Source organism: Stenella coeruleoalba, assembly GCF_951394435.1.
Source record: "Stenella coeruleoalba genome assembly, chromosome: 13".
Taxonomy (NCBI): Eukaryota; Metazoa; Chordata; class Mammalia; order Artiodactyla; family Delphinidae; genus Stenella; species Stenella coeruleoalba.
In genome coordinates this window covers 9,447,109-9,474,276 of record NC_137159.1, presented here as the reverse complement: position 1 = coordinate 9,474,276, position 27,168 = coordinate 9,447,109, and the positions used below count along the sequence as shown (strand labels likewise).

General features: G+C 58.9%; 1 protein-coding gene across 6 annotated transcripts in view; it reads right to left on the bottom strand.

Annotated features, from left to right (window-relative positions):
- Positions 1–856: 856 nt before the first annotated feature.
- FAM178B (family with sequence similarity 178 member B) overlaps positions 857–27,168 on the bottom strand; it is a 95,844-nt gene continuing 69,532 nt past the window's right edge. For 5 of the 6 annotated variants that reach the window (XM_079940678.1, XM_079940677.1, XM_079940679.1 and 2 more), the window contains 5 exons: positions 24,712–24,799; positions 16,855–16,980; positions 3,054–3,131; positions 2,593–2,745; positions 857–1,249 (listed from right to left, as the gene is read on the bottom strand). In XM_079940678.1, the coding sequence (XP_079796804.1) occupies positions 1,217–1,249; positions 2,593–2,745; positions 3,054–3,131; positions 16,855–16,980; positions 24,712–24,799 (478 nt within the window). In that variant the 3' untranslated portion in view covers positions 857–1,216. The remainder of the gene's footprint in view (positions 1,250–2,592; positions 2,746–3,053; positions 3,132–16,854; positions 16,981–24,711; positions 24,800–27,168) is intronic. The other variant, XM_079940682.1, reaches the window with a different exon arrangement.

Here is a 27,168-nt window from a genome sequence, read left to right as displayed (position 1 = left end):
GCAAATAGAGGCACTTGGCCTGAAGGTCCTTTATGTGGGGGGAGTTTCCTACTTAACCTGCCTTACCCTGACCCCCGTCGTGTGAAAGAACGAAGGAGAGGGACAAATAAACAGAGAAAGTCACAAGCGCCAGCCATGGTGACCTTCCACTGGCAGATGCTAGGGTGGAGCTGAGGAAGGGGCACAGGCCCAGTGGGCAGGGCTCCTCCTCTGCTACCTCCTATCTACCTCCTGGGGCCCCTGAAAAACACCATCCCAACCCAGGAAGGAGTCAGGAGGGGTCAGGGACTAGCAATGGATTCTCAGGGTTGGACGTGTGGGCAGATCCCCAAGGGTCTCCTGGGGGTACCGAAGGCTCACTCACTTCTCAAGGGGAGCAGGTCAAAGACGTCCAGCACCCGTTTAGGGATCAGGGCCCACAAAACTGATCTTGGGTAAGGCAGAGTGGAAACAAAAAGTCTTGGGAACGATCTTTCGGCACTGCCCCCATGCCCAACTCCTAAGTCTGGGAGTTGATTTCAGAGCTCGACAACAAGCTGAATTAAGTGCAATTACAGCCCTGAGCTACCATCTCACTCCGGATCTTCCCCAGTGGCAGCGGGGAGCGGGGAGTCCCGGTCCCAGACCGGTCCAAACAAACGTTCCCCATCCTTGCTCCCTGGGTGTCTGACAGCTCTCAGGCCACAGCCAGAACTGCTCCTCCCTGAAGGTTTGCAAACAGCCCTCAGCTGCAGGGGGTGGGGCGGGGCACATGACTGCCTGGGGTGAGAATTCTGCAAAGTATAAGCGAGAAGTCAGGGAACTGGGCGCTGAGCACGGGCCCTCAGTAAGGGACTGAAGGAACTCTTGTAACCAATGATGCTGAAATGAGACTTTAGCGTGCACAAGGAACCCTCACATTAGGGACACACAGAGATGGGAAGGAGGGTGGGGAGGATGGTGGCCGGAGGACCCAGGAAGCCCAGGAAAACGAGAGCTTTGGAGACAAAGGTCTCGGGGAGAGGAGACGGTGGGGAAGGGAAGGAGAGCTGAGAGGTGAGCCAGGCAGCGAGAGGCAGGATCCTCGCCCGGAGGGGGCTCAGGGCAGCGGGGGAGGCAGGTGCCTGCTTCAGCTGGCTGGTCCTCCTCTGGTCTCCATTCTTCACGCCTCCAGGCAGCTGGGCCATGTTCACTTCCTGCCAGGGCAGGAGCACTGGGCCACCCCTGCCCTGCTCCATTAGATGTCTTCCCAGGGGCTGAAGTACTGGGCCTGTGGCAAAGAGAAAGCAGGGTGTGACGCTCTGGGCCCAGGTAGGGCCCACCGATGTGACGCTCCCTGGCGCTCCAGCATCCCTTGAATTTCCACTAAGGCCTCCTCCGTGCCAGATGCTGAGCCACAGGGCTCCTGGGGCTGCCAGTCCAGGTGAGGACACGGCAGGTCAACGGGCCACTCAACCACAGCTCTGCCTCCGTTCTCTCTACTCCCTGTTCACAGGCCCAGGGCGCTGTGAGAGGAAGGTGGGACCTGCCCCCTGGCTCGGCCAGGCCACGGATCACTTTTCCCTCTTTTCATGACAAACACACTGCTTCTCACCAGAGACCAGTGTGATCTAGTTCCTTAGGGGTTGAGGATGAGGTCTGCTCTCCAGTTTTCTCAGAGACTTGTGAAATCTGAGACCCAAGCCACAGCCTGTGGCTGATGTGTCAGTTCCAGGTCAGAGGTTACGGGGGAAGGACAAGCGGAGGGGAGTCAGAGGAAAGGCAAGTTGGGAGCCCGGGAGCATCGGGAGGGGGGTTGGAGAAAGAGTTTTTACGAGACCCAGTTCATCTGCATCCAGGGCTGGGGGCGAAGGGGTGGGAGGGCTGCCTGTTGGAGGAAGGGACAGAGGCCAGAAGGGAGGCTGCCAGAGTGGGGCTGCACTGTGCTAAGTGTGCGGGCTCGCGAGTCAGGCTGGTTCTGTGCCCTGGTTCTGATATTTGCATGACCCGGCCTGCATGATGGGGCAAGCTGTTTAACCTCTCAGTGACTCTGGCTAGCTTGTTCATCTGTGAAATGGGATCATAACAATACGTGCCTCATGGAGGTTACGTGGATTCATGTAGAAGAGGGTTTTTATTCAATAAACATTAGCTATGAGTATTTATTACCCAGGGAGTCTGAGGGAGTCAGGAGCGTGAGTGCTGCTGCTACAAAAACTGGAGGGACCAGGGCAGCCTGGGCGCGTCCCCCCAGCAGAGTGGGAGGCCAGCCTCAGGCCCACAGGACAACTGGGCAGAGGGTGGACAGCTGGTGCCTCTGCTGCCCCTTCCTGGCACAGCTCACGACAGACCGGCCCTGTGGCCCAGGCTCTTCCCTCTCCGGGGTGAAGCTTTTCTTTGCCTTCACCCTGGAGTCGCCTGCGCTGTGCCTCCCTCCCCGCACTCCCACACGGGGCCTCTCTCGATAAGAATGGCGATGGCCCACCGAGGACACGTCTCCCCGCACTGCCCTCTGCCCCCATCTTCCAGCCAGGAACCCGGCAGCTGCAGAGGGGGTGGACACACTGAGGGCTCCGGTCAGCCGCCTGACCACATCCCTCCCTTCCCAAGCCTGGGGGCTGGTGTGGGTACCACCTGGGGCTGGCAGTGGACCAGCAGCTCCTGCCAGCGGATGTAGGTCTGGGCAGCCAGGTCCTTGAGTGTGGTCCAGTGCATGGCCTGGGGGCTCTCCCGGATGTGGGTGCTGATGCAGCGGTCCAACTGCATGCACAGCAGCTGCAGCTCTCCCTGCAGAGGCCGTGGGGGGCGGGGCACAGGCCCGGCCGCCACAGTCGGGGAGGGGAGCACAAAATCGGAGAAAGAGGAGGACGGGTCTGAGTGACTGCCCAAAAGTCAGGCAGGAAAGGGAGGGGAGGCACGGGGTAACCGGGGGCACGGGTCAGTATCCCTTGGGAAGGCCTGGTGGGACGCTGGGAGGAGGACGAGGCCGGCTCCCCTAGGTCTGCTTCTTTTTCCGCCTCCCACTCTTCCCAGTTCCTGGCAGCGGGCTGGGCTCCTCCCCCAGGGGCCCCAGCCCAGCCTCCTGGGAGACTCACCCATTGGTCTGGAGTAATGTCCTGGCAGCTGACCACCAGCCCAGCCAGCGTCAGGAGGCTGTGACACAGGTAGCAGACCTGGGGAGAGACAGGCTTCCCTGAGTGCAGCTCCGGCCCAGCCCTGGGCTTCTGTGACAGTGTCTGGGGAGGTGTCTTCAAGGAGGGCCCCGCTCACTCAGAGCTCTGCCCCTGAGGAATGACCGTGCTCCCCCGCCTCAGAAAAAGAAGAAATCTCTGCCTTCCAGAAACCCACACTGTCACCCAGCCCCATCCTGGGGCTCCAGAGGAGAAAGCCCGTGGGCGAGAGGGGCCTGTCCACTCTGAGCTCTGCCTGGTGTCTGTGGTCCCCGAGGTCTCTGCTCTGCTCCCTGTGGCACCCACGCCTGTGCGCACTGTGACCAGATGCCACTGTCCACTATATGCGTACACGGGTCCCCCATGGGTGCCCAGCTCAGCCCGGGGGGACACCCCTGCACAGACAGATGTGCAGCTCAGTCCAGACACTCCCACCGTGCTGACCGGAGGAGGCTGGCGAGGGGAGGGGGGCAAAGGGCAGGAGGTCTGGTTGAGCATTCGCCCACCTTACCCACCTACTCATACCCTCGCTCTTGCCCCCTGGACACCAAGGGGTGAAAACAGGACAAAGGCCGATTCTATGTGATCAGAGGCTACGTTAGATCCCAGGGTGCCCTTGGATTCTGCTGGTGCCCATTCATTTATGAGACATTCACCTGCAGTGCAGAGAAAACGAAGTACGGGGAGCACCCATCCCAAAGGCAGGCGAGGCTCCTGCTGTGAAGACAGCCTGCTCCTGGCACTCAGTGGGCATACCCCTCCCCCACTCGGAGGTGCCTGCTGCTCTGTCCCCTTCAGACTCCTCCTAAGATAGGAAGGGTGGCAGGAAGCACCCCACCATCATGCCTGTGGCAGATAACCAGCCCTGAGGCTGAGCTGGGAGGAGAGGCAGGCTCTAGAGATGGCCAGCAGGGCTCCAGCTTGGTGATAATGGGGTTGGAGCTCAGAGCCAGCCAAGGCTCCCCTGTCCCCCCACTTCCCCTGCCCTTATCATCCTCCCCCTTTAGAGCACCTGGTGGTGCCCCAGAAACGGTCACAGCCTCTTTGCACAGACCCAGCAGCCTCCTTAGGGCAGAAGCTAGAACGGTTTTTGAGGGCATCAGACACTCTAGAGTGTAGTCTTCTCCAGCTCAAACGCCACGTGCAAAATCCTGAGGCCACAGGCCACCGGCCCCCCTCCTCCAGCAGCACCTGCCCTGCCCAGGACCCAGCCTGTCCTTCAGCACAGCAGCTGAGGCCCACAGGTGGCTGATACCACAGGCTGGCCGGGTTGGGTGGCATGCCACCTGGCAGTGGGGAAAAGCAGGGGGCCCACTGGGTGTGCCTCCAGGCGGCGCTGCCCCAGGCTGGGGAAGATCCAGCCTCCGCGAGCAGGGTCCACCTGCTGGGTCCCCCTTCCCCAGCCTGGCCTTGCCCTCGGGAGGCTCACAGCATTCGGAACTCCTGAACTCTGCAGTCGTGGCAAACGGCTCTTTCCCGCCGTCCCAACCCCCTAAAGCAGGCTCAAGCCTGTGCGCTAGACAGTGTACCTTGACTAAGACACAGCCACACACACTCAGACGTCAGACGGGAAAAGATGCTTCAGGAAGGCGATCATTCGGTTACTGACACTGAATACTGAGCCCCAGCGTTCCCTTGGACCAGGAGGACAAAGGGTCCTTCTGGCTTTTCTGGGGAGGGCGGGGGAGCGGTGGTGGTGTGCAGCTGTGAGGGCTTCAGGGAGGAAGTGACTAAACCAGGTCTCAAAGGAGCCGTAGGATTTGAGGTGAAGGTGGCCCTGTGCGGGTGGGGCACAGCCAAGATTACACCACCAGACAGATCCCGGGCTGATGCAAGAAGCAGAGGCAGGACTCGCCGGGGGACTGACCACCGCTGGGGCACGAGCTGGGCTGGAGCGGGGAGAGAGGGGCGCCCTGGGGACTGGGCTGGCAGCAGAGGGACCAGACAGTGGACAGTGGAGGCCACTCCACGCTGCTCTGGAGCAGGGAGCCTGGGTTGTGGAGGACAGACTGGGGGCACTTGGGGGAAGCAGGGGATGGAATCCATTGGGATGGAATCCACCGAAGTGTAAACGCGGCTCTCAGAAGGATTACACTTCCTCCTTCGTCTCTTTTTTTTTCTTTTCTCTTTAAGATAATTTCTTTACGATGTGTGTGCTTTACTCATATAATCAGAGTATAATGACAAAATTTTAAATTAATTTTAAACCAGACAATGCCAATGATAAACGACTGAGCCCAGGTGGGTCTGGGGTAGGTGCGGGGCAGGGGAGAGGGACGTGACCTTGGGAAGCACCCTCTTTGAGAGAGGGGCATTGAGCAAGCTGATGGTGAGAGGTGGTGGAAGCCAAAGAAAATATCCCAGGGCGATGGAGCTGTCCGTTGGCGGCCGGGAGGGGGGGCCCTGTCTGCGGGGTGGGTGTGAAAGCCCGGGAGGGCTGTGGCAGAGGGGAGAGAAGGACCTTTCACCTGTAAACATTCCCCCAACCGAAGCGGGCGTGGAGGCGCTGGGCCGCGGGCTCAGGTGGAGGCCCTGGCCAGGCCCCCAGCCCCCTGATCTCCCCTCCCCTGCAGAATGTTATCTTCCTGGGAGGGGGGCGTGGTGAGGGTGGGCCTGGGATCTGAGGAGTGCCCTGGAGGAAAGCCTGTGCAGCGGGGATTTACTGAGAGCAAAGAGCGGGTACGTGTGTACGGGTTTCACAACTTCATTCTTAATGCCGATTCCCATAATTGAATCTGGAGGGAAAATCCCAGGGAAACTATTCTGAATACGTTTGTTTTTTTTGGGGGGGCTGGGGTGGGGACGAGAATAGCAAGAAGGAGGAGGTAGTTCTGAAGAAGAACCCTGTTAACCACACTGTACAAGCCGATCGTCCAAAGGGCGGGTGAGGGTACTTGGGAACCGTGCCCACTACCTGGAAGGAGGGCTGGGAGCATTCTCCCCTCTTTGGGGAATAGGGCTTCGCTATCAGCAGAGTCGCCCAGACCATTCCTCCCCGCGGTCTCTGCACTGAGAGGAGAGGTGAGAGAGGGTCCTTCCGCTCTCATCCAGACAAAGGGACAGACCACGGCGCCGGGGACACGCCAGGCTTCTCCTGCACCTCAACCCTCCTCTCCCAGGCCCTGTTTCTGTGAAGGTCAGAGAAGCAAACCATGAGCAGAAACTGGGGCTCTAGCAGGCTGGGGGAGGCTGAACCTGGGTCTCCGTCCTCTGGAAACTTCCTCCGGTGGGGAAGGCAGGGGCTGGCCCAGGAGCCCGGCAGGGCCGGGCGGGAGACTGGGTAGGACGCTCAGTCAACAGCCAGGCGTGAGAGCTGCGTTTCCTGCTCCAGTTGTGCTGTGACCAGTTCCTGAACTCAGCAAGCCCGCTCCTGTCCTGCCGGCACCACAGAAACGTGGGGCTCTGTCTTCTCTTTCAAGATACTGGAAAGGGAGGCTGGAAAGAGGCCAGGCATCGGCGGGGCCAGTGCAAGGTGGCCCTTCCTCCTGTCTGAGGCCCCTTCCAAGTCCCTATGGGCGGGTGGGGGTATGTATGGGTGTAGGGGAGGGTGCCGGGTGGCTTCAGGGTTAGTGAGCAGTGCAGGGGCACACCTTGAGCGGGGGCTATATCCATCCAAGCTTGGGCATCTCGTCTGTAGAACGGGTGCTCCCCAGCTCAGGCCACTCACCCAGCACCTCCCGACTGGGGCGTGAGTGGAGGCTGGGAAGCCCCCAAGGGAAATGGGGCCAGGAAACCTCAGTCCACGACTTGGGGAGAGGCAGAGTCTGAGGCATGGGACGTGCCCGAACCCAATGCCGACAGGAAAGGACGGTCCCCTCCCGCTGCTGCCAGCGGGGCCTGCAGCTCCACCTTCCGGGTCTCTCCCTGGAGTCTGGCAGACAGACTTTTCTGAGAAGTTCTGTGCAGGATGCCTCCCTCCTGGCTCTAGAGCCTGGAGACGGGGCCCCGTCCTCTCCCTGGGGAAGGATGACACGGCAGAGAGATAAGGGACAGTCCACTGGGCTTGTCACCCGCGAAGGGGCCAGGGGAGGGGAAGGCCAGTGTCTCCTTTTCTGGTCCAGCTAGTTCTGACCCGGGAACCGCCAGCCAAGTCTTGGTGTATAGAGCCTTCGTCATGAGACGAAAGGGAAAAAGGGTGGACGGTTCCCAGGAACTTCATCCTTTAGAAAAATTCCCCTCTAGCTAATGCCAAGGGAGCTGGCGGTGGGTTATTTATGCTAAGAAACGGCAGAGAGGGGGAGGGAGAGGATCTCCCAGGAAGCCACTCGCTCTGGCCAGAACGTAATAGTTTCTCCCACCGCAGTTCTGACCAAGAGCGCAGGCTCATCCGAGGCAACCCTTCGAACCCAGCCCCCTCCCTGGAGGCTGCCAGCCCGGTGGGGGGCAGAGGGGGTGCAAGGAAGGCGGGGGATGGTGGGTCTTGCTCTTGGCTGGAGGGTCCTGGGGGAGCAGGTCCAGCCAGGCTCTGGGGCAGCTGCTGTGGGGCATGGGGAGGGGGTGGGGGGAGAACTAAGGCTGATCCAGGAACACCTGCTGGGGAGGACACACTGACTCAGAGGACACAGCCTTCCAGCCAGGCTGCTGGGGCCCAGGGGCTCACACTGCAGATGTCGCCGGCTCCCGCTCGGCAAGCTGGCCCTCAAGGCCAGCTGCTGTCCGGTTCCTTGCCCGGGATGCCAGGACCCCAGGGCAGCCTCCCTTGGTCTCACCTCTCCAGGCTCACAGGCTCTGGGGTTGGGAGGGGTCCTGTCCTGGGGGACCTGCATTCAGCCGCAGCCTGGCTGGGCTGCTCTCGGCCCCATTTGGAAGGCCTGGAGGTCCAGGAGGAGAATTCTGCCATAGTCCTGTCATTGCCACGTGTGGGTCTTCTCAGGGGTTCTGTTCCCTCAGAGACACTTCGCTGCAAACACACGTGCTGAAGGTCAGTTCTAGAACCAATGAAGCCTGGGAAAGAGTGAAGCCGCGCTGGTCCGCCTTGGGCCATTTCAAACCCAAGGCTAGAGCTGGGCCCTGATGAATTCTTTTCCTTCCTTCCTTCCTTCCTCCTTTTATCAAATTGAACCCTACAGCACTACTGCGCAGTGCCCTGACCCAGCGGGTTCCCACAGAGGTCCTGCTGACCTTCACTTTCAGTAGATGTGGAAGCTGAGCCTGGAGAGGTCCCCTGACTGCATGACCATCTCCACTAAGTGTTAGGCCCGATGCAAATGTCTGTACGTGCTCCCTTAAGGTGAACAAGCTGTGCGTGTGTGTGTGCGTGTGCGCTTGCACGCGCGCTCATGCTCCCTAAAGGGGAGTTAACCCTGGAGAGATCAAGGCCCTTCTGCATTGCACAGCCAGGGCCCCAGGGCCTGCTAGAGGCAGGACAGGGAGAGGCTGAGGCTCCCCCCTGGGGAGGAGAGTCGGGGCAGCAGGCCTGAGCCCCAGGGCATGGTCTAGGTACTCCATCACACACCGGCTGGGCAAATAACAACAGAAATAGTCTGTCATGAGTAATCCTGAGGTAGGGCTACTTGCAGACCCCAGGCCAAGAGTCTCAGACTGGGGACAGACTGAAGCTCATCTGGCTAGCGTGTCCACCAGGGCTCAGGGGGACAGGGGACGCGTTTTTTAGGGGAACCCCGTCTGGACCTGTCCTGGAGCGTGACACCTGCCACCATCTCTAGGTGCTGTTTCTTCCTAACTTCTTCCGCCCCACAAGTTAAGTGCAAGATTTATTCCCCTTGCCCAGGCCGTTCCTGCTCCAAGTTGCACTCTCTGATCTTGGCTTGGGCAAGCACCAAAGCAGCAAGCAGAGGGCTGTGCCCACAGGAAAGCTGAGTATGGAAGTGGCTCTGACCAGGACAGGTCATCTGTCATAGGTCCTACAGAGAAGGAAGTGACAAGGACGCATGACCCACATCCCTAGGAAATGACATGGTGACACGGCCCCTCTTCCAGGTCCCTGGAAGCACAGGGCACAGAGGCCAGAGAACAGACATCGCAGGCAGGACTTGCCAGACTCACCCCGGGGGCTTGCAAGGCCAGATACTCAGTTCTGTAAATGAAAGTGCCTGTTTAGGCGTGGGGGTGGGTGGAGCCCTAGACACGGAGCAGGCTGATGGGAGACGGGCTGGCAGCATCTGGACAGGACCAGCGCTTCCGGCTCAGCTTTTGGGAATGGCCACTGCCTAGAAAGTTTGTCTCAAGGGCCCAGCGGGGCGGAGAGACGGGATGTCTCTGCTGAGGCTGCTAGAGGACCTCGGGGCCCCGCATGGGTCCCCCTCCACAGGTAGCTCAGAAGATGAGCCCCTCACCTGCTCTTCTAGCTGCCCAGAGGAGGTGGGTTCAGAGACCTGAGACCCTGAACTCACCTGAAAGGGACAGAGGTATTCTTTTTTTAAGCTCTATCCTGAACTTGGAGTTGGACCCTGAGCAGCCCTGGCCCCTGCTCTTGGTAGTGAGGAGGGGAGGGAACTAGGAGGCCGTGGCACAGCGGGGCCAGGTGGGGAAGAGATGCAGTTGAGACAAAAGCAGGAAGGCCAAGGGCTTTTTGTTCCTGTGGACCTGCTGCAGGGGGTTATCTCAGCGCATCTGCCCCCCTCCTGTCTGCCGTGGGAGGAACCGAGGGGCTGCAGGCAAACCCCTGCTGGAGCGCTCTCACCCAGCCCACCCTTCCTTTCTGGCTTCCTGCTGGCCATGGCGGGCGGGGTGGGGGGGGGCGGGCAGGGGGGATTTGACAGGCGGGGGGGATTGGCTGGCCCTTCCTGCTCCTCCAGCTGGGACTAGAGACCCTGACCCCAGGGGGATCTGGAACGGAAACCCAGCTCTGCCTGCCGCCCAGAGAGGGACAACATTCTCGGTGCCTGTGTTTGAGAATCTACGCCTGGGTGTGCACGTGTACATCAGTACGCGGATTCCAGAGCCGGAGGGAGCCCCTGAAACCAGCCCGGGTGTTGGCGGGGGCTGGAGGGGCCCCATGGAGCGGTGGCTTCCTCAAAAGCCATTTCCTCAAAAGCAATGGCCTCCTCCCTTCTCTTTCTTATCTTTCTCACTCTCTGTATTGTCTCCTGGCGCGCTGGCATGGCCAGTGCCCGGGGAAGCACTGCCCTCCTAATACGTCCCATGGGTGTTAGAGAACAAGGCCTCTGCCCACGGCTGAAGACCAGAGGGATGCCATGGACACTAAGGCTTCCTGGTGCCCAGGGTCCTGCCCCCTCCTTTGTCGAGTCCCAGCCTCCCGTCCCCTACACCCAGGCCAAGGTGCCGCACAGTGGGGACTTCAGCCCGGATTCCAGGGAAAGATGTGTGACCTGGGCTGGCCACTCACTTCACGCCCGGCTATGTGATTAGCTTAGAGGTGAACACATGACCCAAGCCAGGCCAACGAGACTCAACTTTGGGACTCTGTTAGGATCCAGGACAGAAGCTCTTTCTTTCCCCCTGGCTAGGGTTGCAGAGGGAAGGAAATAAGCCCGGGGTGTCTGAGAAGCAGCGGGAAAGCTGCCTGCGAACGCACCAAAAGGCAGAGCCTAGACATGCAGAGCGCGACACTGCAGTCTCACGACACTGCTCAGCGCTGGTCTAGCTGAGCCTGATGAGCCGTCCCAGGACCTCTTGGGACGTGCGTTTGTGTTTCTGTCACTACAGGGTCCTGGCAAAGACGGGGTGAGAAGGGACAGGACAGGCGGTGAGCAGAAGAGCAGTTGAGGGGGCCATGGTCTGTCTGGCAACTGCCCCTCCAGGCTGAGGACAGCTAGTGAGGGGCCTCACACACCCTTCCCGCTCCCCGCTCAGGTGTGTGACAGCGGGAGCTGAGCCCAAGCTGCTTACACAGGGCTCCTAGAAGGCACTGCTGAACTCCCTGGTGGTCCAGTGGTTGGGACTCGGCCCTCTTACTGCTGGGGCCTGGGTTCGATCCCTGGTCGGGAAACTAAGACCCCGCAAGCGGGCACTGCTCCCCCCACCCACACTCCCGAGGCTGCTGGGCGGGGCTGGGTGCAGCTGTGGCGGGGGTGGGGGGGTGGGGGGAGAAGGTCCCTCACCAGACTGTACCTGCTCAGGGCAGGCATTTTTTTTTTTTTTTTTTTTTGTGGTACGCAGGCTTCTCACTGTTGTGGCCTCTCCCGTCGCGGGGCACAGGCTCCGGAAGCACAGGCTCAGCGGCCATGGCTCACGGGCCCAGCCGCTCCGCGGCATGTGGGATCCTCCCAGACCGGGGCACGAACCCGTGTCCCCCGCATCGGCAGGCGGACTCTCAACCACTGCGCCACCAGGGAGGCCCCAGGGCAGGCATTTTAATGGAAGCATGTGGTTGAGGTAGACCCTGGACCCAACCCTCAAAGGCAACTCTGTTCAGGTGTGTGAAGCAATGTGTGGCCAAGCCACTGGCTGAGTGAACAGACTGTCATGACCACCGTAATCCAAGGACAGGAGAGACAGGCCTGGCATCGCCAGGAAGGAGGACCAGCAGGGCAAAGACACGGGCCTGAGAATGGAGGGTTTCTGGGACAGACACCCCCTGCTTGGAATCGAATGGAGTGGTTTGATGCACAGGAGAAAAACCGCATGGATGAAGCAGGGCCAGCTGACACAGGCCTTGGATGGGGCGGTTTGAATATGATGTGACAGGCACTCAGGTTCGCTTATTCCTACGAAAGAATGGGAGAAAGACGATCGCAGAGTTGTCCAGGGGGACCTGAAGGATGGAGAGACAGAGGCAGGGGGGTCCTGGGGCAGAAGCAGGTGAGTCACCCGCACGGGGTAAGGACGGTGTCTACGGGAGGGACCCTTGAAGGGTCCTTAGGAGGACTGCGCCTGGGGGGGGGCAGGCCAGAGGGCAGGCCAGAGCTGCCGAGGACTCGGGCTGGCTGGGCTTCAACAACAGCCGCCCGCAGAATCTAAGCCTCCCCTCCCCAGCTCAACAACATCGCTGTAAGCCCTGCTCGTACACCCGCAAAGAAGCCAGAATTCCTGGGAGTCAATCAAAGCTGGCCTGGGCCCCCGGCCCCACGCGCCTGCAGACGCTCAGAGGTACCCACTGTGAAGGGGCTCAGCGGCCACTCAGGTGGCTGGGATGTGTATCTGGGGCACGGATCTCCCTTTAGGGTCAGCTACCCAGAGGTCACCTCCCCAGGGGTCACCTCTTCGAAGTTTATTTCCAAAGGTGTCAGCTGTTCCTCATTTTGGAGGAAGTGAGGAGGAACCCGACGCAGCCTAGCCAGAGGAGGAACTCGGGGGTCCTCAATAGCCACTGTCCATTCTTCAAAACCAGTCCTCCTAATCCTGGCCTGACCAAGGCCCCCAGCCCTGTGGGCGTGGCTCTCCCTAAGGTGTGGGGCAAGGGGCAGGCAGCTCAGGGGAGAAGGCAGAGAGTGGAGGGAGAGGGAGGGCTTCCTGCTCCACCTGTCCTGCTGGGTGCCACGAGGGCCAGGAGCCTGTGCCCCACACAAGCCTGAGGGAGTCCACGTCCCCCTGCTGGTGTCGAGTGGCAGCGGGAGAGTGCAGGGCGCAGAGAGCCGGAGGGCAGCCCCCAACTCCCCAACCACACCCAGTCACGTAAGGCAGCTCTCGGCAGGGTCACCCGACACAGGGACAGGCCAGCGCAGGAGCAAAAGCAGTAAAACTTGTTTGTCAACTCTGTTAACACACGGGCACACCGTAAAGATATACAACATACAACACGCACGCACAGGACACGTGCACACACACACATGCGCGGCAGTCCCGTGCCCTCTGCAGATGTGCAGAGACGCCAGGCGTGAGTTCAGAGGAATCTGTGAGGCAGGGCGGGGTTCACCCGAGCTCCAGCCAAGCCCAGAGCACAGCCCGCCCCTTCCCTGTTCACACACGCACTTCTCCTATAAACAAGCCTCAGGAGCACGGAGACGAGAGCACAGGCCACGTGCGTGGAGAGGCGTGCGCAGGGTGAGGAAGCCGATGGGAGCCCCTTGCAGCTGCCAGGCTCAGTCTGGGTGGGGTGGCCTCTTGCGGCTGGGCCCTGGGGGGTCAGGGCCCATCACAGATGCAGAACCCTCCGTGGGTCCCCGGCTGTCTGTCCCGTGAGGGCACTGTCGGGCTCTGAGGAGGGCGTGCCCAAGGGGCAGAGGAGGAGACAGAACCGGCGGGTGCCTCAGTGCAGCCCCAATGCTGGGACATCCCCCTCCGTGGCCTTAGTTTTCTTTCCACACAATGGAAAGAGAGATGGTTAACTTCCTCAAACTTCCCAAATTTAACCAAACTGGGGGAAAAGTTCCACCCTACCATAAAGATCCTGGTTCTACAGACCTTCCAAATCCCTAGGGGAAACACAGAGCCCCAAATTCCTTCCCTGTAGCATCCATGTGGCAGAAGGCCAGGGAGAAGTCAGGAAGGGTAGGGAAGTGTGGTCAACAGGAACGTCACACGCGACGGAGGTTTAACAAGACAGTCATCTCGATAAAAATGAGTTAAGTCTGGGCAAATATGGTTGAGGCAAGACAGCTAAAAGAAAACAAAAAGTCCCCAGGAAACCCCTGGTTCTGGGCTGTACGGCAGAGCTCGTCGCTTTGAGGAGACAGTGAAATACAGAGTCCAGTTACAAGATGTTTGCACAGAGGCGGAAAGGACAGCCTCACACACACACGGAGGCCTGGGAAGGAGCTGGCCTCTTGCAGAATTGGTACCCATGGGCCAGAGGGAAGCATCTGGAGGCCAACTCTCAGAGTACAAGCCTGCATTAAGACATCCTCGCCCACCTCTCTCAAACATGCGGGGCGCAAACTCCTTGCAGGGCAGCCCCAGACCCCCCGGCGTCACTCTCATCTCGATGCTCCTTCTCCTCTGGGAGAACCCCTCTCAAACCAGGCAAGCACAGGGCTGCCGAAAATCACCCAGGGGCTGAGTAACTTCTTTAGCCAAAAGCACTTTAAAATGCTCAAAGTACTCTCATCACCCCGTTCAGAAGCAGGATTCCTATTTTCCACACAAGCTCTGCCCTGATTTGCTAGGACACTTTGTGACTCTTGAGCTAGGACAGAACCCGCCCCCCCCAGCCCCCTCCCGCCTCCCATCCCACCCCTGCAGTGTTGCAGAAGGAGCAAGTTGCTTCTTTTGTTGAACTTGGTGGTTAGCTTTCTCAGGCAGGAATCTCACTAGCTTATAATTACAAACAATGGCTGTGATTGGTTCTCTCATAAGCAGGTGACACTTCCAAAGTCAAGGGCCTCCAACAAGAGAAGCCCAGGCCATCAACCCTTGTAGCCTTAATGAAATAAGGACATCAAGAGACAAGGGGGCCTATACACAGAGGCTGGTCTGAGGGTGGAGGGCGTGCAGAGGGAGGGTGCTTTCCAGCAGAGGGGTGGGAGGGCCAGAATGGGGTGGAAGGAGAGAGTTCAGAGCGGGAGAATTACAACTGCATTCATTCATTTGTGCCCTCATTCAACCATCTAGCGCCCAACACAGCACGCGATGCTGAGACACCAGCTGTGCCCACAGTCTAGCTGGGGAGACAGACAAGTCAAGGGACAACTGCAAAGCCACGGGATCAGTGAGGAGAGTCACACCCCGGGCAGGGAGCACCCAGCCTCCGGCGAAGGCAGGACCAGGAGAAGAAGGCTGGGAGCTTCCTGGGGGCGGGAGGAGCCTGGGCCAAGGCCCCAGGCAGAGACAGGAGGGGGGGCGGGGAGCGGAGGCTGGCAGAAGTGTTTATCTGCAGAGCTGGAGGAGGGCTGCGACCCAGCAGTCTTGGCAGGAAATCTCCCAGACAGGAGTGAGGGGCCTGGGGGCGGGGCCCAGCAGGGCTGCCCCAAATGCTGGGAAGGGCCTGTCCCCATTTCCTCCAGGCTGGGTTGCCTCAGGCCAACCTCACTCCGGCCTTAATTTCCCCGCTGCACCCCAAGCAGAAAGAAGGCAAAGACTTCGAGCTCTAGGGATAAAAGGCTCGGCCAGCCCAGACCACCACTCCCTGTAAAGCAGGGCAGATGACGCCCCCGCTCTTTTCGGCCAGTGAGTAGCCCGATCATCTTTGAAGATGAAACACGCCTGGGCCCTAACGAGGAGTCCGTGGGCTCAGCGGGGAGTGGGGCTGGGCTGCGGAAGTCCAGTCGTCTGCCCCACCCGGCCCTCCCGGTCTGGAGAGTACCTGGCCCAGGGGGACAGGATGCTCCGCGTCGCTGTGCAGACTGCTGCCCTGTGCCCGCACCAGCCCCACCCCTCCACATCCCTTCTCTGCTCTTGGCTACCTCGGAGCAGGATCAATCCCAGCGGGCTCGAGCTGCAGCAAAGGCATCCAAGAGCTGCCCGGGCCTCACTTGCCTCTTTTGCTGCCCTGGACCAGCACCCGGCCAAGACACGCCGGCCCCTCGTGTTTCCAGGCCAAATGGGTCATTTCCAATATGCAGCCGACCGGGGTTGACACTTCACAGCCTCCTTTACATGCACGAGAACAGTCCTCAAATATAAAAGGATACCCTCAGCCCGCTTACTCCCCTCTCTTCCCAGGCTGTTGAAGGCACATCTGCTACCAGACTGTGAGGCGAGGTCCAGAGGCGGCCCCAGTGGCCTGGAGGGCAGCTTTTCCTTGGTCAGACCAGACACAAGCCTCCTCTTCTCTCTCGCCCCTCCCCTTCTCTCTTTTTCCCTTCCCCCAGCCCAGACCTGGGGCCTGCGCACCTGTGTCCTGCTCAGACAGACCACCCCGAGGGGCTGACCCCACCTCTGTTGCAGAGCCCCCGGAATACCCAGACTTAGCCTCCGTAACGAGCTCCAGTTTCACGGGAAACAGCCGGCAAAGGGGAACAGGGCCCGGGGACAGCTCACGTAAGCTCACCGACATTAGGCACAACTGAGAGATAACCTTTCCTGCGAGTTCCAGGAGAGGAGCGTACACCTGGGGGTTGTCATATCTTCTTAACAGTTCATTTGTATTCATTGTAATTAATTCACTTATATCTGATTTGCAGAATGATGCCCAAAGGCTGGCCTTCTGGATGTCAACATCCAACCCCCGGGTGAGCTTTCTGGAACTACCGCCCTCCTAAATTAGCAGGATGCCTATCTGCATCCTTCATCCCTGAGTCCCCAGGGATGGGGGAGCTCACTGAGCTCTATCCCCCAACTCCCCAGGGAGCCAGTCTTGGGATTCCCAGGCTGAAGCCCCTACACCACCCCCCCACTTGACATTCACCCCCGGCCACAGGCCTGGTCACTCCAAGCCCCACAACCGGCAGGCTCTGGGGTACCTTGTCGCCCCTGACTGCCGCCGAAGCATGGCTTTCAGGAAAGCTGGGCGACGTCTGGAAAGTCAATTAGGAAGAACTGGGGGAAGGCCAAGGACTCAGCCTCAGTGAGGACCACGGGAAATAGGAACAGGGAGCTGCACCCAGCTCCACTCGCAGGAAACATGGGGCCTCGTGCATCTGAACATTCCCTGGGCTTCTCCTTTAGGGCACTCCCTTCCCACCCCACTCCCCTCGCCAGCGCTGCAGCTCCTGCGTCCTCTCTAACGCGGCTGGCAAAGCCACGCCAGGCCGCAAAGGCCACAGCGAAACTCACAAGCCTGCACGCCTGTGCCCACTGCGCCTCCGTGAGGGGCACAGGCTCTGGGGAGATGGGCGGGAGTAGCTGGCTGGGCCCTGCCCCGAGGCCCCGGGCTTTCGGGACGGGCAGCCTTAAGGCCCCCAGGCTGTGCCTTGTGGACAGCCCAGCCTTCCCTGCTACCCTGGGGTGGTGCCTTGGCAGAGGCGGGCAGGGGCTGGGTGCTCACCTTGTGGTCTAGCTGGGCACTGGCCTTTGGCTGCTTCTCCTGGCCGGGCGGCATGGTCTCAGGGCCCAGGTACTGCCCCAGGGTTGATGGCCTCATGAGGCTCAGGAGATGCCTGAGCGAGGACAGCTGGGGAGAGAAGGGCGGCCATAACTCACGAGTGCTTGGGGCACTTCGGGGACGCATGGCCGGGACACGCCGGCTGGCAGGCATGGGTCAGAGCCTAGGCTCTGGAGCCAGACCATTGGCTCCACGACCTGGGGGCACCTTTTCCTTTGGGAGCCATGTGGCCTCTCGGGGCCTGTCCCCATCTGTGAAATGGAGACATGCACACCCCTTCTTCCCGGGAGAAGAGGCTCTCATGCTCGCAGGGCATGCGTCCTTTAGACAAGTGAATGAGGAGGACTTAACCCACATCCCGGGACTGAGCAGACACTCAGGGCTTAGAAGAACCAAGACCAGAAGAGGGTCTCCTCTGCCACAGGACAAGACCTTCCCACCCTGAGCTGCTGCTCAGGCCTGCTGGCCCTCTATTGTCATTTAACTTCTCACCACGGGCGTTTTCAACACTCCTGAAAGAAGAGAGGTTGGGAACTACCTCCCTACTCATCTCTGTGAACGTGAACGATGACTGCACTCATCGCCCCCAGCCCCCCTCCGCCTTTTTCCTTCCAGAGAATTTCAAAGCAAATCCGAACACCGTATCATTTTACCCACAAAGAGCTTCAAACAGAAAAGGATAAGGATTTTTTTCCCCAACATAATCACATCATTCTCTTGCCCAACAAAATTACCAAGAATTCCTTACACGATCAAACACCTGTGTTCAGTTTTCTCTGATTGTCTCAAAAATGTCCTTAGGCAGTTGCTTTGTTGGAATGGGATTCCCCGCGAGGTGCACACACTGCCCTTTGGTTAATGTATTATATCACCCAATCTGCTAGCTGCCCTACCCCCCATCTCTGAACAAATGGGGGCACGTGGCCTGCATAAGTCCAGGTGTCTGCATCCAGCCACTCCTTCCCACCCAGCCCCTGCACCTGGTTTGGGCAGCCTCGGGTGGGCCCCAGCAAGGACCACCAGCTGCCCCAGAGCTAACTCACGGCCGGGGCTTCAGGAGGCAGGCAGTCTCTGAGCCCTGGGCCCCTCTGAGGCCACCTGTAACCCTGGGGAGGGAGGATGCAGAAGGAAAGAGCTGGGCCAGGGGAGTTCACAGAGGCACCGTGTCTTTAGATGTAGCAGGTGGAGGCTGGCCCAAAGGGCGAGGGCTAAGCCTCTGGGCCAGCTCCCTGCCCGAGCCCAGCCCTGCCTGGCACACCTGGCTTCTTCCCCCTGACTCACCCGCAGACACCTGCTCAGCACCTCGGCCAGCCACGGGCTTAGAAAGCCCACAAGAGCAGCTGGGCTGAGTGAGGGCGAGGAGTCAGGCCCTGGGCCTCGGCTCCTGGAAAGGGGCCAGGGCTTCTTGGCCTAGCGTCTGATCCCTTCAGAGAGGGAGGGCAGGAGGCAGGGAGAGAGAGAGGGGGAAGGTTCTGGGCGAAGAGAGGCACCATCTAGAGCTCCACCGACACCAGAGCTGTGCTGCCTTGCTCAGGCCTTCCAAGTCTGGCGATAGTTTCCAAAACAGCCCTGCCCGCTCCGGGCTCACAGCTGTGCAAGCACAGGAGCGGGCTCTGCAGCCCACGCCCCCAGAAGCAGCCCTTCGGCAGGCAGCCCCGCCCCAGCTGGGACCCTCCCTGCTAGGAGCCCTGGGCGGGCCGGGCTGGGCCGGGGAGCACACAGCAGTGGCTGGCTGCTCCCACGGTTTTCCTCTCACTCTGTGAAAACAGCTTCACTCTGCTCAGCACGGCAAGCTGCTGCCTTCTGATTGCTTATTCTCCTTTGTTCCCAGCTCTGGCAGCCGCAGTCATCCCCTCCCTGGGAGACACACCCTTCTCCGCGCGGTCAGGACTTATTTGGGCTGCGTGGGTCCCAGCAGGGCCAGGCTCTGACCAGCACGCCTCCCCACTTTACCCCCACCGCTGGGAGCTGTCTCTGCAAACACTTAGCCTGTTAGGACAGACGTCCCCAGACAAGAAGCAAATGATCACCCAAAAAGGCAGGCCTCCGCTGGCCTTGTCGGTTTGCCCGGCAAGAGGCGGCAGACAGTTCCAGCGAGGCAACTGTCCACACGGCGGTCCCTCCTGTGCTCAGACTCCGGCAGCTGCTTCTATCGGACCAGCGGAGAAGGCCAGCATCTTAAATGTCTGCGAGGCCCCGGGTGGCCCCTGTTGTTCCCTGGAGCCTGGGCCCTGCCTGGGCCTTCTGACCGGACACTGAGCGGCTGCCCCCTCCACCTTCCAGCCTTCCTCCGGGCCCACCTTCCCAGTGAGCGCCCCCCCCCACACCTGCCCGCCCATCTACCCGGCAGCAAGCACCCCTTCTGACATGCTATGTAATTTTCTTGTTTGTTATGTTTATTATTACTTGTCGCCTGCCCCTCACTAGAACGTAAGCTCCGTGAGGACAGTTTTGGGTCACTGCAGTGTCCCCAGAGCCTTGCACAGCACCTGGCACATGGCACAGTTGTTCCGCCTTATCCGAAGTTTCACTTTCCACCGTTTCAGATACCCGTGGTCAACCGAGATCCGAAAATATGAAATGGAAAATTCCAGAAGTAAACAGTTTGTAAGTTTTCAATAGCGCGCGCCCTTCTGACTAGCGTGATGAAATCTCGCGCAGTCCTGCTCCGTTCCTCCCCGGATGTGAACGTCCCTGTGCCCAGCGGATCCTACCCCGTTAGTCACCGGGTGGTCGTCTCAGTTATCAGATCGACTGTCGCAGTACTGCAGTGCTTGTGTTCTTGTGCTCAAGTAACCCTTATTTTACTTAATAACGGTCCCAACGCACAAGGGTAGTGATGCTGGCAATTCAGATATGTCAAAGAGAAGCCGTAAAGTGCTTCCTTTAAGTGACAAGGTGAAAGTTCTGGACTTTAGAAGGAAGGGAAAAAAATCACATGCTGAGGTTGCTAAGATCTACAGTAAGAACAAATCTCCGATCCGTGAAATTGCGAAGAAGGAAAAAGAAACCCATGGCTGGTTTTGCTACTGCATCTCAAAATGTAAAAGTTATGGCCACAGTGCACGATAAGGGCTTAGTTATGATGAAAAAGGCATCCAGTTTATACAATAAGATATTTTGATGGGGAGAGACCACACTCACGTAGCTTTTATTGCAGTATATTGTTACAATTGTTCTATTTCATTATTATTGTTATTAATCTTTTACTGTGCCTAATTTATAAATTAAACTTTATCATTGGTAGGTATGTACAGGAAAAAAAACATAGCATATATAGGTTTCAGCACTATCCATCATTTCAGGCACTCACTAGACATCTTGGACTGTATCCCCCGCGGATAGCAGGAACTATTGTATATGCTTAATAAGCATTTGTTAAATGAGCAAATGAACGAATAGCAGGTCAGGTCTGCAGCTGGCCTTTCCATAGTAGATGCAAAACTCTGTCTCCCTTGGTTTTGGCCATTTGAAGCTCGTGTTTTCCAATCTCCAAACTGGAAGGCGTGGCTTGACAAAGCAGGCTTGCTGTGTTGTAAGAGGTGGCCTGGGATAAGAAACGAACTCCCGATTTCTCTCCAAACCTGTTCCACCTGTGTCTTGCCTGTCTCGGTAAAGGGCTTCTCCATTCTGCCAGCTGCATAGGTCTTGGAGGCCTCCTCGCCTCCTTTCTCTCCCATTCCACATCCTGCTGGCTGTACTTGGGAAATACACCTAGAATCTCACCACTGCTCGCCACCTGCGTGCGCCGCCATCTCCTCAGGCCAAACCACCATCAGCTGTTGCCAGGATTACTGCAATTGCCTCCTTCCGCCCGCAACAGTCTAGTCTCAACACAGCAGCCAGTGTAATTGTAAAAAAATTTAAAAATCAGATTATGTCCCTCCTCTTAATCAAAACCTTCCAGTGGCTCTCCACTTTGGCATGAAAGTCAAGCCCCCACCTGAGTCCCCACTTACCTCTGACCTCAGCTCCTCCTACCCACCCTCAGCCCTCTGCTCCAGCCACACCAGCCTCTCCTTTTGCCTCCAACCTGAGAGGCCTTTGCCTGCCCCAGTGCCTTTGCACCGGCTGTTCCCTCTGCCCGGAATGCTTTTCCCCAAGAAACCTGCGTGGCTCCTTTAGGTCGGTGCTCAAATGTCCCCTTCTCTGTTCACCCCTATAAAACAGCATCCCCCCAACACTCCCCCTCCTCTTTATCTGGCATTATTTTTCTCCATAGCACTTATCACCATCTGGAATGCCAAAGATTTACTTCTCTCTTGGTGCCTGTGTCTGTCTCCGCTGAGTTTCATGAGGGGAGGAGACTGAACGAACGCTGTTCAGGGTTGTATCTTCAGTGCCCTGAGCCGTGTCTGGAGCACACTAGTGCCTTGGGGCCAAAACCCTGCTGTTTCTGGGATATTCCCATGATCTGCAGGAACAACACGAAGGAAGCAGTTTGAACCTGAGGCTCTCCTGGAAGATGCAAGCCTTGGGGCTGCTGCATCTCGACCACCTACAGAAGTCCTGTCCCTCAAATTCAGTTCTTCAGCACCTGCTCCTGGGGCCTCCGGCTGCAGTCTGAGATGGAGAACCAAGCGATCCAGGCATCAGGGACTCCTCCTGCCCAGCGGTGCCCTGAGAACCCGCTGCCTGGGCACTCACCCCAGATCCTCTCCTTCAACGAGCCAGTTCTCAACCACTGAAGTCCCCTTCACGGTAAATCAATTGCTAAGGTTTATCAAGCACTTATGCATGGATGAAGGAAGGGCCGGCCCTTGTCCTCCTATCTGCCAGCCAGGACCAAAGCTCAAGGGACCAGCCGGGCACCTCAGCTGAAGCAGCAGGTGTGGTCCAGGCCGTCACCACAACAGGATCCAAGGAAGGGGCTGGAGAAGCAGAGACGGCACACTGCAGGGGTCCCAGGCACCTGGGTTTGCATCCTGGCTCCACGGCTTTCCCACTATGTGACCCTGAGAAGTCTCCTAACCATGCCTGCCTCCATTTCCCCATCTGTCCCGCACCGGGGCTCAGTCATGCTCTGCAGCACGTTAGAGCCACCACTTCGGGTGGGATGTAACGGGTGGAAAGGAAAAAGTGCTCCAGGCACAGAGCCACGTGCAGAGGGTGGCTGGGCTGGCCCGCGAGGAGGGCCCAGGCAGCCACGTGGTCGAGGAGGTGTGGGGAAAGCGGGGCGTGGGGGCTTGACGTGGGCGGCTGCAGGGCCAAGGTGGCCCTCTGAAGGCGTGTCTCATAAGGAGCCGCCCGGCAGGCCTGACTGGAAAGGGGAGCGCCTGCGGCCCAGAGACCTGGCAGGAGGCCGTGCAGCGGCTGCGGGCTTGCAGTGGGGACGGGGAAGCACATCAGGAGGACAGCGGGCAGGCTCGAGCTGCCCGTCTGCCTCTCCAGCCGCCGCGGGTCTGGCGCAGCTTTGCCTGGCCCGCCTGCCGCCTCTCTCCTTCCTGCGGCACGAGCACTGACGCGCCCTTCGAGACCTGGCTCGGGACGGCTCTGGAAGCCACTTCGCTGCCCTCGGGCAGAGTCAGTCACGGGGCCCTCGGCCTGCCTCTCTCACGCTCACATCCTCTCCTCCGAGGTCGTCTCCCGGTGCAGAGCCTGGCACACAGGAGGCGCTAGGCTGGGGTCTCACGAACGCACGGCAGGCACGCGGGCAGGTGGGTGACAGGTGTGGTGGGACGGCCCTGGAGCTGGGACCCACAAGGGCAGGGCTGGACTCCGCGCCAGACGGGCTGGGAGCTCCCAGGCCAGCTCTCCCTGGGGGAGGCATCCTCCCACCCCGCCCCCACCAGCCCCGCTCACTCGCCTCCCCTCCAGGTCCCCGGCAGGCCAGACCACCCAGCTCTTCCCCAGCACCACTCCCCTCGCCACTCTCTGGCCCTCATCACGCTCCCCGCACTCTCCCCGCGTAGGCTCTGGCTAATAAAAAACAAATCAAAACAAAACCCCAAGCCTTGAACTGACCCTCATGCTCGAGCCAGCCTGTGTTTTCCTGATCACTGACAAGCGCTGCCGGATGGACAGCGGCTACCCCCACCCACCACGTGCAGCCAGTCCTGCCTTTCCTGATCTCGACACTCTGGCCTCTCACCTCCGCTCTGCTGACATGTGTTGGGTTCTCCGAGGAGCTCGGTGGCCGCACTCGGGTCAACACCAAAGCCTGTCTATCAGGCTGCCCCCACCCCGGGAGCCTCCTGGGATCACTCTGTCTTGTCCTCGCTGGTGCATCTCTGCCTGCCCCGCCCCTAACCATTTGGCCCCTCTGTTCTCTTTCTCGCAGAGATGTTCTGTCATCAGGCTCTCAGCTTTGTGAAGTGACCCCTGAGCAGGCCACCCTCCCCTCCTGCCCTCCCGAGGTCTCTGCCTGGGGAACCTTCCTTTGCACACCCGGGAACTCAACCTTGGGTTCCTTCAGCCCACACGTGTGTGCTGAGGTCCTGTGTGTGTCAGGTACTGTGCTAGGAGCTGACGGGCAGTAGTGAGCAGAAACCATTTGGTCCCTGCACTCAAGGAGCTGCTGATGCTGTGTGTGTGTGTGTGTGTGTGTGTGTGTGTGTGTGTGTGTGTGTGTGTGTGTGTGTGTGTGTGTGTGTGTGTGTGTGTACACAGACCCTGAACAAATAAAAATATATCAGGAGGTGAACACCATGAATACTTTCAGAGTGTGCTGGTGCCAGGGCACTTTTTGGACTGGGTGGTCAGCAAAGGCCTCCTGCGGAAGGTGACACTTCAGCTGGAACTGGGGTGAGAAGACACTCACGCCGTCCTAAGTCTTGGGGAAAGCATGGAAGGCCGAGGGGGCAGCCGGGGCAAAGCCAGGCCGGGCCTGCTTAGATGAGCCAACCCAAGCAGTCGCCTTTCTGAGCTCCCGCCCTGTGATCGTGGCCTGTCAGACTCAGCCCACCAGCCCCAGGAGCGTCCAGAACATCCTCTCAGCGCTCTGGACGTGGGCTTGCCCCGTGGACCTCCAGTGACTAGAGACGCAGCCTTTCGCCGGGACTGCCTTGCCTGTCTCGTGCTAGAACTAGACGGCTCAGCTGCACCCAGCAGCTCCTCTGGGGTTCCAGGGAGACCCTTGGGGTGGGGGGAGGCCGGTGAGAGCATTCTCAAGCCCCCTGCCACCCACCCTCGGGCTGGCTGTGACCCATGCTGCCCCCAGGGCCCCTGAACTACTGCTCTCTGAGCTGCAAGGAGGCTGCAGTCGGAGCTCTTTGGAGAGCAGAGGGTGGAGGAAAGAAGGTACTTCCTCCCCTGCTGCCCCAAGAATGCCTGACATGGGGCAGAAGGGTCACTGGGGGCGAGCAGTGTTAATTTAGTAGTGTTCGTTTTCACCTTTGTTGTTTTTCCACCTATAAAAAATTATATAAGCAGGGGCTGGGGAGGAGGGAATGGGAGTTGTGTTCAGCGGATTCAGACTTTCTGTCGGGGAGGATGAAACAGTTCTGGAGGTGGCTGGTGGCAGCGGTTGCACAAGCCTGTGGAACTGCACACTTCAAAGCGGTCAGAACTCTGCCCTCAGAATTGTTAAGATGGTAAAAAAAAAAAGTTAAAATGGTAAATTTTATGTTACGTATATTTTACCGCAATATTTTGAAAAAGTAATACCTGCTCCCAGCTGACTGCTCTATCCTCAGGGCCGAGCACAGAGTAGGCGTGCAAAAAGTAACCGTCGAATGCAAGGATGTGAGCAGAAAATTCAGACCCACCTGGACTCCGCCGGCCTGAGGCTCCCAACCTTCGGGAAAAGAAGCGGGAGGAGCCGGCCGGGCTTCCCCAGCGGATGCTGAGGCAGAGACTCACCTGGGCCTTCTCTTGCCAGAGAGGGAGCGTCCCTTGCTGGTCCAGCAGCCGGGCAATGATCACGAGGCTGAGCTGGCGTCGAAGCTGCCTGTGAGAGAAGGGGCGAGAGAGACTGAGGGGGTGTACCACCCTGGGGGGGGGGATTGAAGTCCCCAGGGTGGGTGCAAGGAGGGGCAGGACACACACCGAGACGTGAACAGGGGAGAGCCACGTAGGGAACTTTGGCTTTCTCCTTTGGTTTATAGCGTTTATTATTTATTTTAGAAGTAATAAAACATGCAAGCTGGGCAAGTTTAAAAATAAGCAAAAAGAAAAAAGTTATTTTTTAAAAGAAGTGGTAACTTCAGAGGCTCGCATAGTGGTATTTACCGGCTTAGTTTTTTCCTCTATATATTTGTGCTACACAGAGATCGGGACCGTTCAACCTCCTTCGCACAGACCGTCGCCTTTTCTTTCCCTTGCAGCATCATGAGCTTTCAGCCCATGCAGGCTGGTGGAAGGTGGGTGACCGGGGCTTGGTGAGGCCAGGTTTTGTTCTTGTGTTTTTCAGCCAGCATCCAGTGACTTTCTTTTGGAGAAACCCTCACCCACCACACCCGGCCCAAATCCCGGCTGCCAGGGTGGGCCCGTGAGCCAGGCCTGGCCCATCAGTCCCTGTGTTTGAGCCACTGAGAGGTGGCCTCGGGGTCTTGGCTGGAGCTACCAGTAGAGCGTGTGCCTTTCCAGCAGGACCACTGATCAGGTGGGAGGTGATCCCGCTGTCGCTGGTGGCCATCCTGCCTCTTTGTGGGGCAGTCTGGAGAATGCAACAAGCAGAGATAGAGCCCTGACAACACCCAGAGCCTGCCCTGCCTGAAGCCTCTGGCCCCCGGACCCGTGCGGTCAGTGGGTTGGTTGGCTCAGCTGATGAAGTCCCTTTGGCTTCTTCAGTCAGTCTGAGCTGGGCTCCTAAGTCTAGCGCCAAACAGTCCTAACTGATTCACTCAGGATGGAGCTGGTGTCTCCACTCTTCAGGAGTAAAGACCTCTAATGGGGATTTTAGACGCTAACGTTTGTGGCTCTGATTTTCATGGGTCCTTGAGAGCTGGAGCGAGTAAAAAGAAGAGAGGAGGGAAGCAGAGACTAGAGGACAGGGCTAGGGGTGGCAGTGGCCAGGAGAGGCTGGAGAGGGGCAATGGGAGAAGGGGTGGAGGGTTACATCCTCCTCGAGGCTTCACACACTTGTTGCCCCCATGGACAGCAGAAGGCAGCCCCTGGCACGGACTCTGATGTGGCCCACAGTCGCTGATTCCCGCGGAAAGCCACCACCAGGGGAAGCAAAGGAGAGGTTCTGAAGCCGGCGGAAACTGAAGGAACACGAAGGACACCAGGTGGGCTGGAAGCGGCTCCATAGAGGAGAAATGCTCTCTGGTAACAACACTGCTGGAGGGTCCCCACGGGCGCCCCTACCCCCATCCTTGGGACGACCCCACGGGGAAACGAAGGACAGGACATCGGGGACAGGCAGCCCTCGGAAATGATGTTTCCCTAAGGAAGTACCTGGGGGAAGCAGGACTGAGCCCCGCCTGAGCGGTGCTGAAGGCGCCCCTGCAACTTCCCCAGGGCCTGTGGCTGCCATGGCCTCACGTGGGTGCAGGAGGGGCTCCCAGTTGGTGGGGAACGGAGGTGGGAATGGCCTTCTCCAAGCCAGGAGGGTAGGTGGTACCTGAAGCAGGGGCCTTGTTGATCTTATTCAAGAAAATCAGAGAAATCAACAAGGCAAGAGGCTCTTGATTAAAAAAAAAAAGGGAAAAACGCAGCATCAGACAGCAGCATCACATACTAGAAGGGTAAACACGAGAAAGAGGGGAGACGCTCCCACACAGCCGGCAGGGACACGGATGCATACACCTACCTCGGCCAACTGCCTGGCGAGACCTACTAAAGATAACGATGTTCGTGTGCCCGCCCCACGGCCCGGCAGTCCTAATCCCGGGCACACACGTACGGCGTACGAGAAAAGAGAGGGGCACGAGCAGCACCGATCCGCCACTAGAATGGAGAGAGGGACTGGGCTCCACTCACGCATCTCAAGCCCACGCGGAACGATTACGGATGAGCCACGACTCCATCCGGCAGCACGGGGGAGCCTCACAGGGCTGTGTGAGAGAAGCCAGTTCCAACAGAATACACGTGTATGATTTCACTTACACTAAGTACAGAAACGGGGATACGTGGCAGGGGTCGGGGTGGCGGGCAGGCTCTGCTCACGTCTCATTTCTTCTTCTTTTTCTTTTCATTCGGCCGCATCATGTGGCTCGTGGGAACCTTAGTTCCCCAACCAGGGACTGAACCTGGGCCCTGGCAGTGGAAGCGCCGCGTCCTAACCACTGGGCCACCAGGGAATTCCCTCATTTCTTGATCTGGGTGCTGGTTTTACATGTGTTCGACTTGTGGAAACCCACTGAGCACACACTT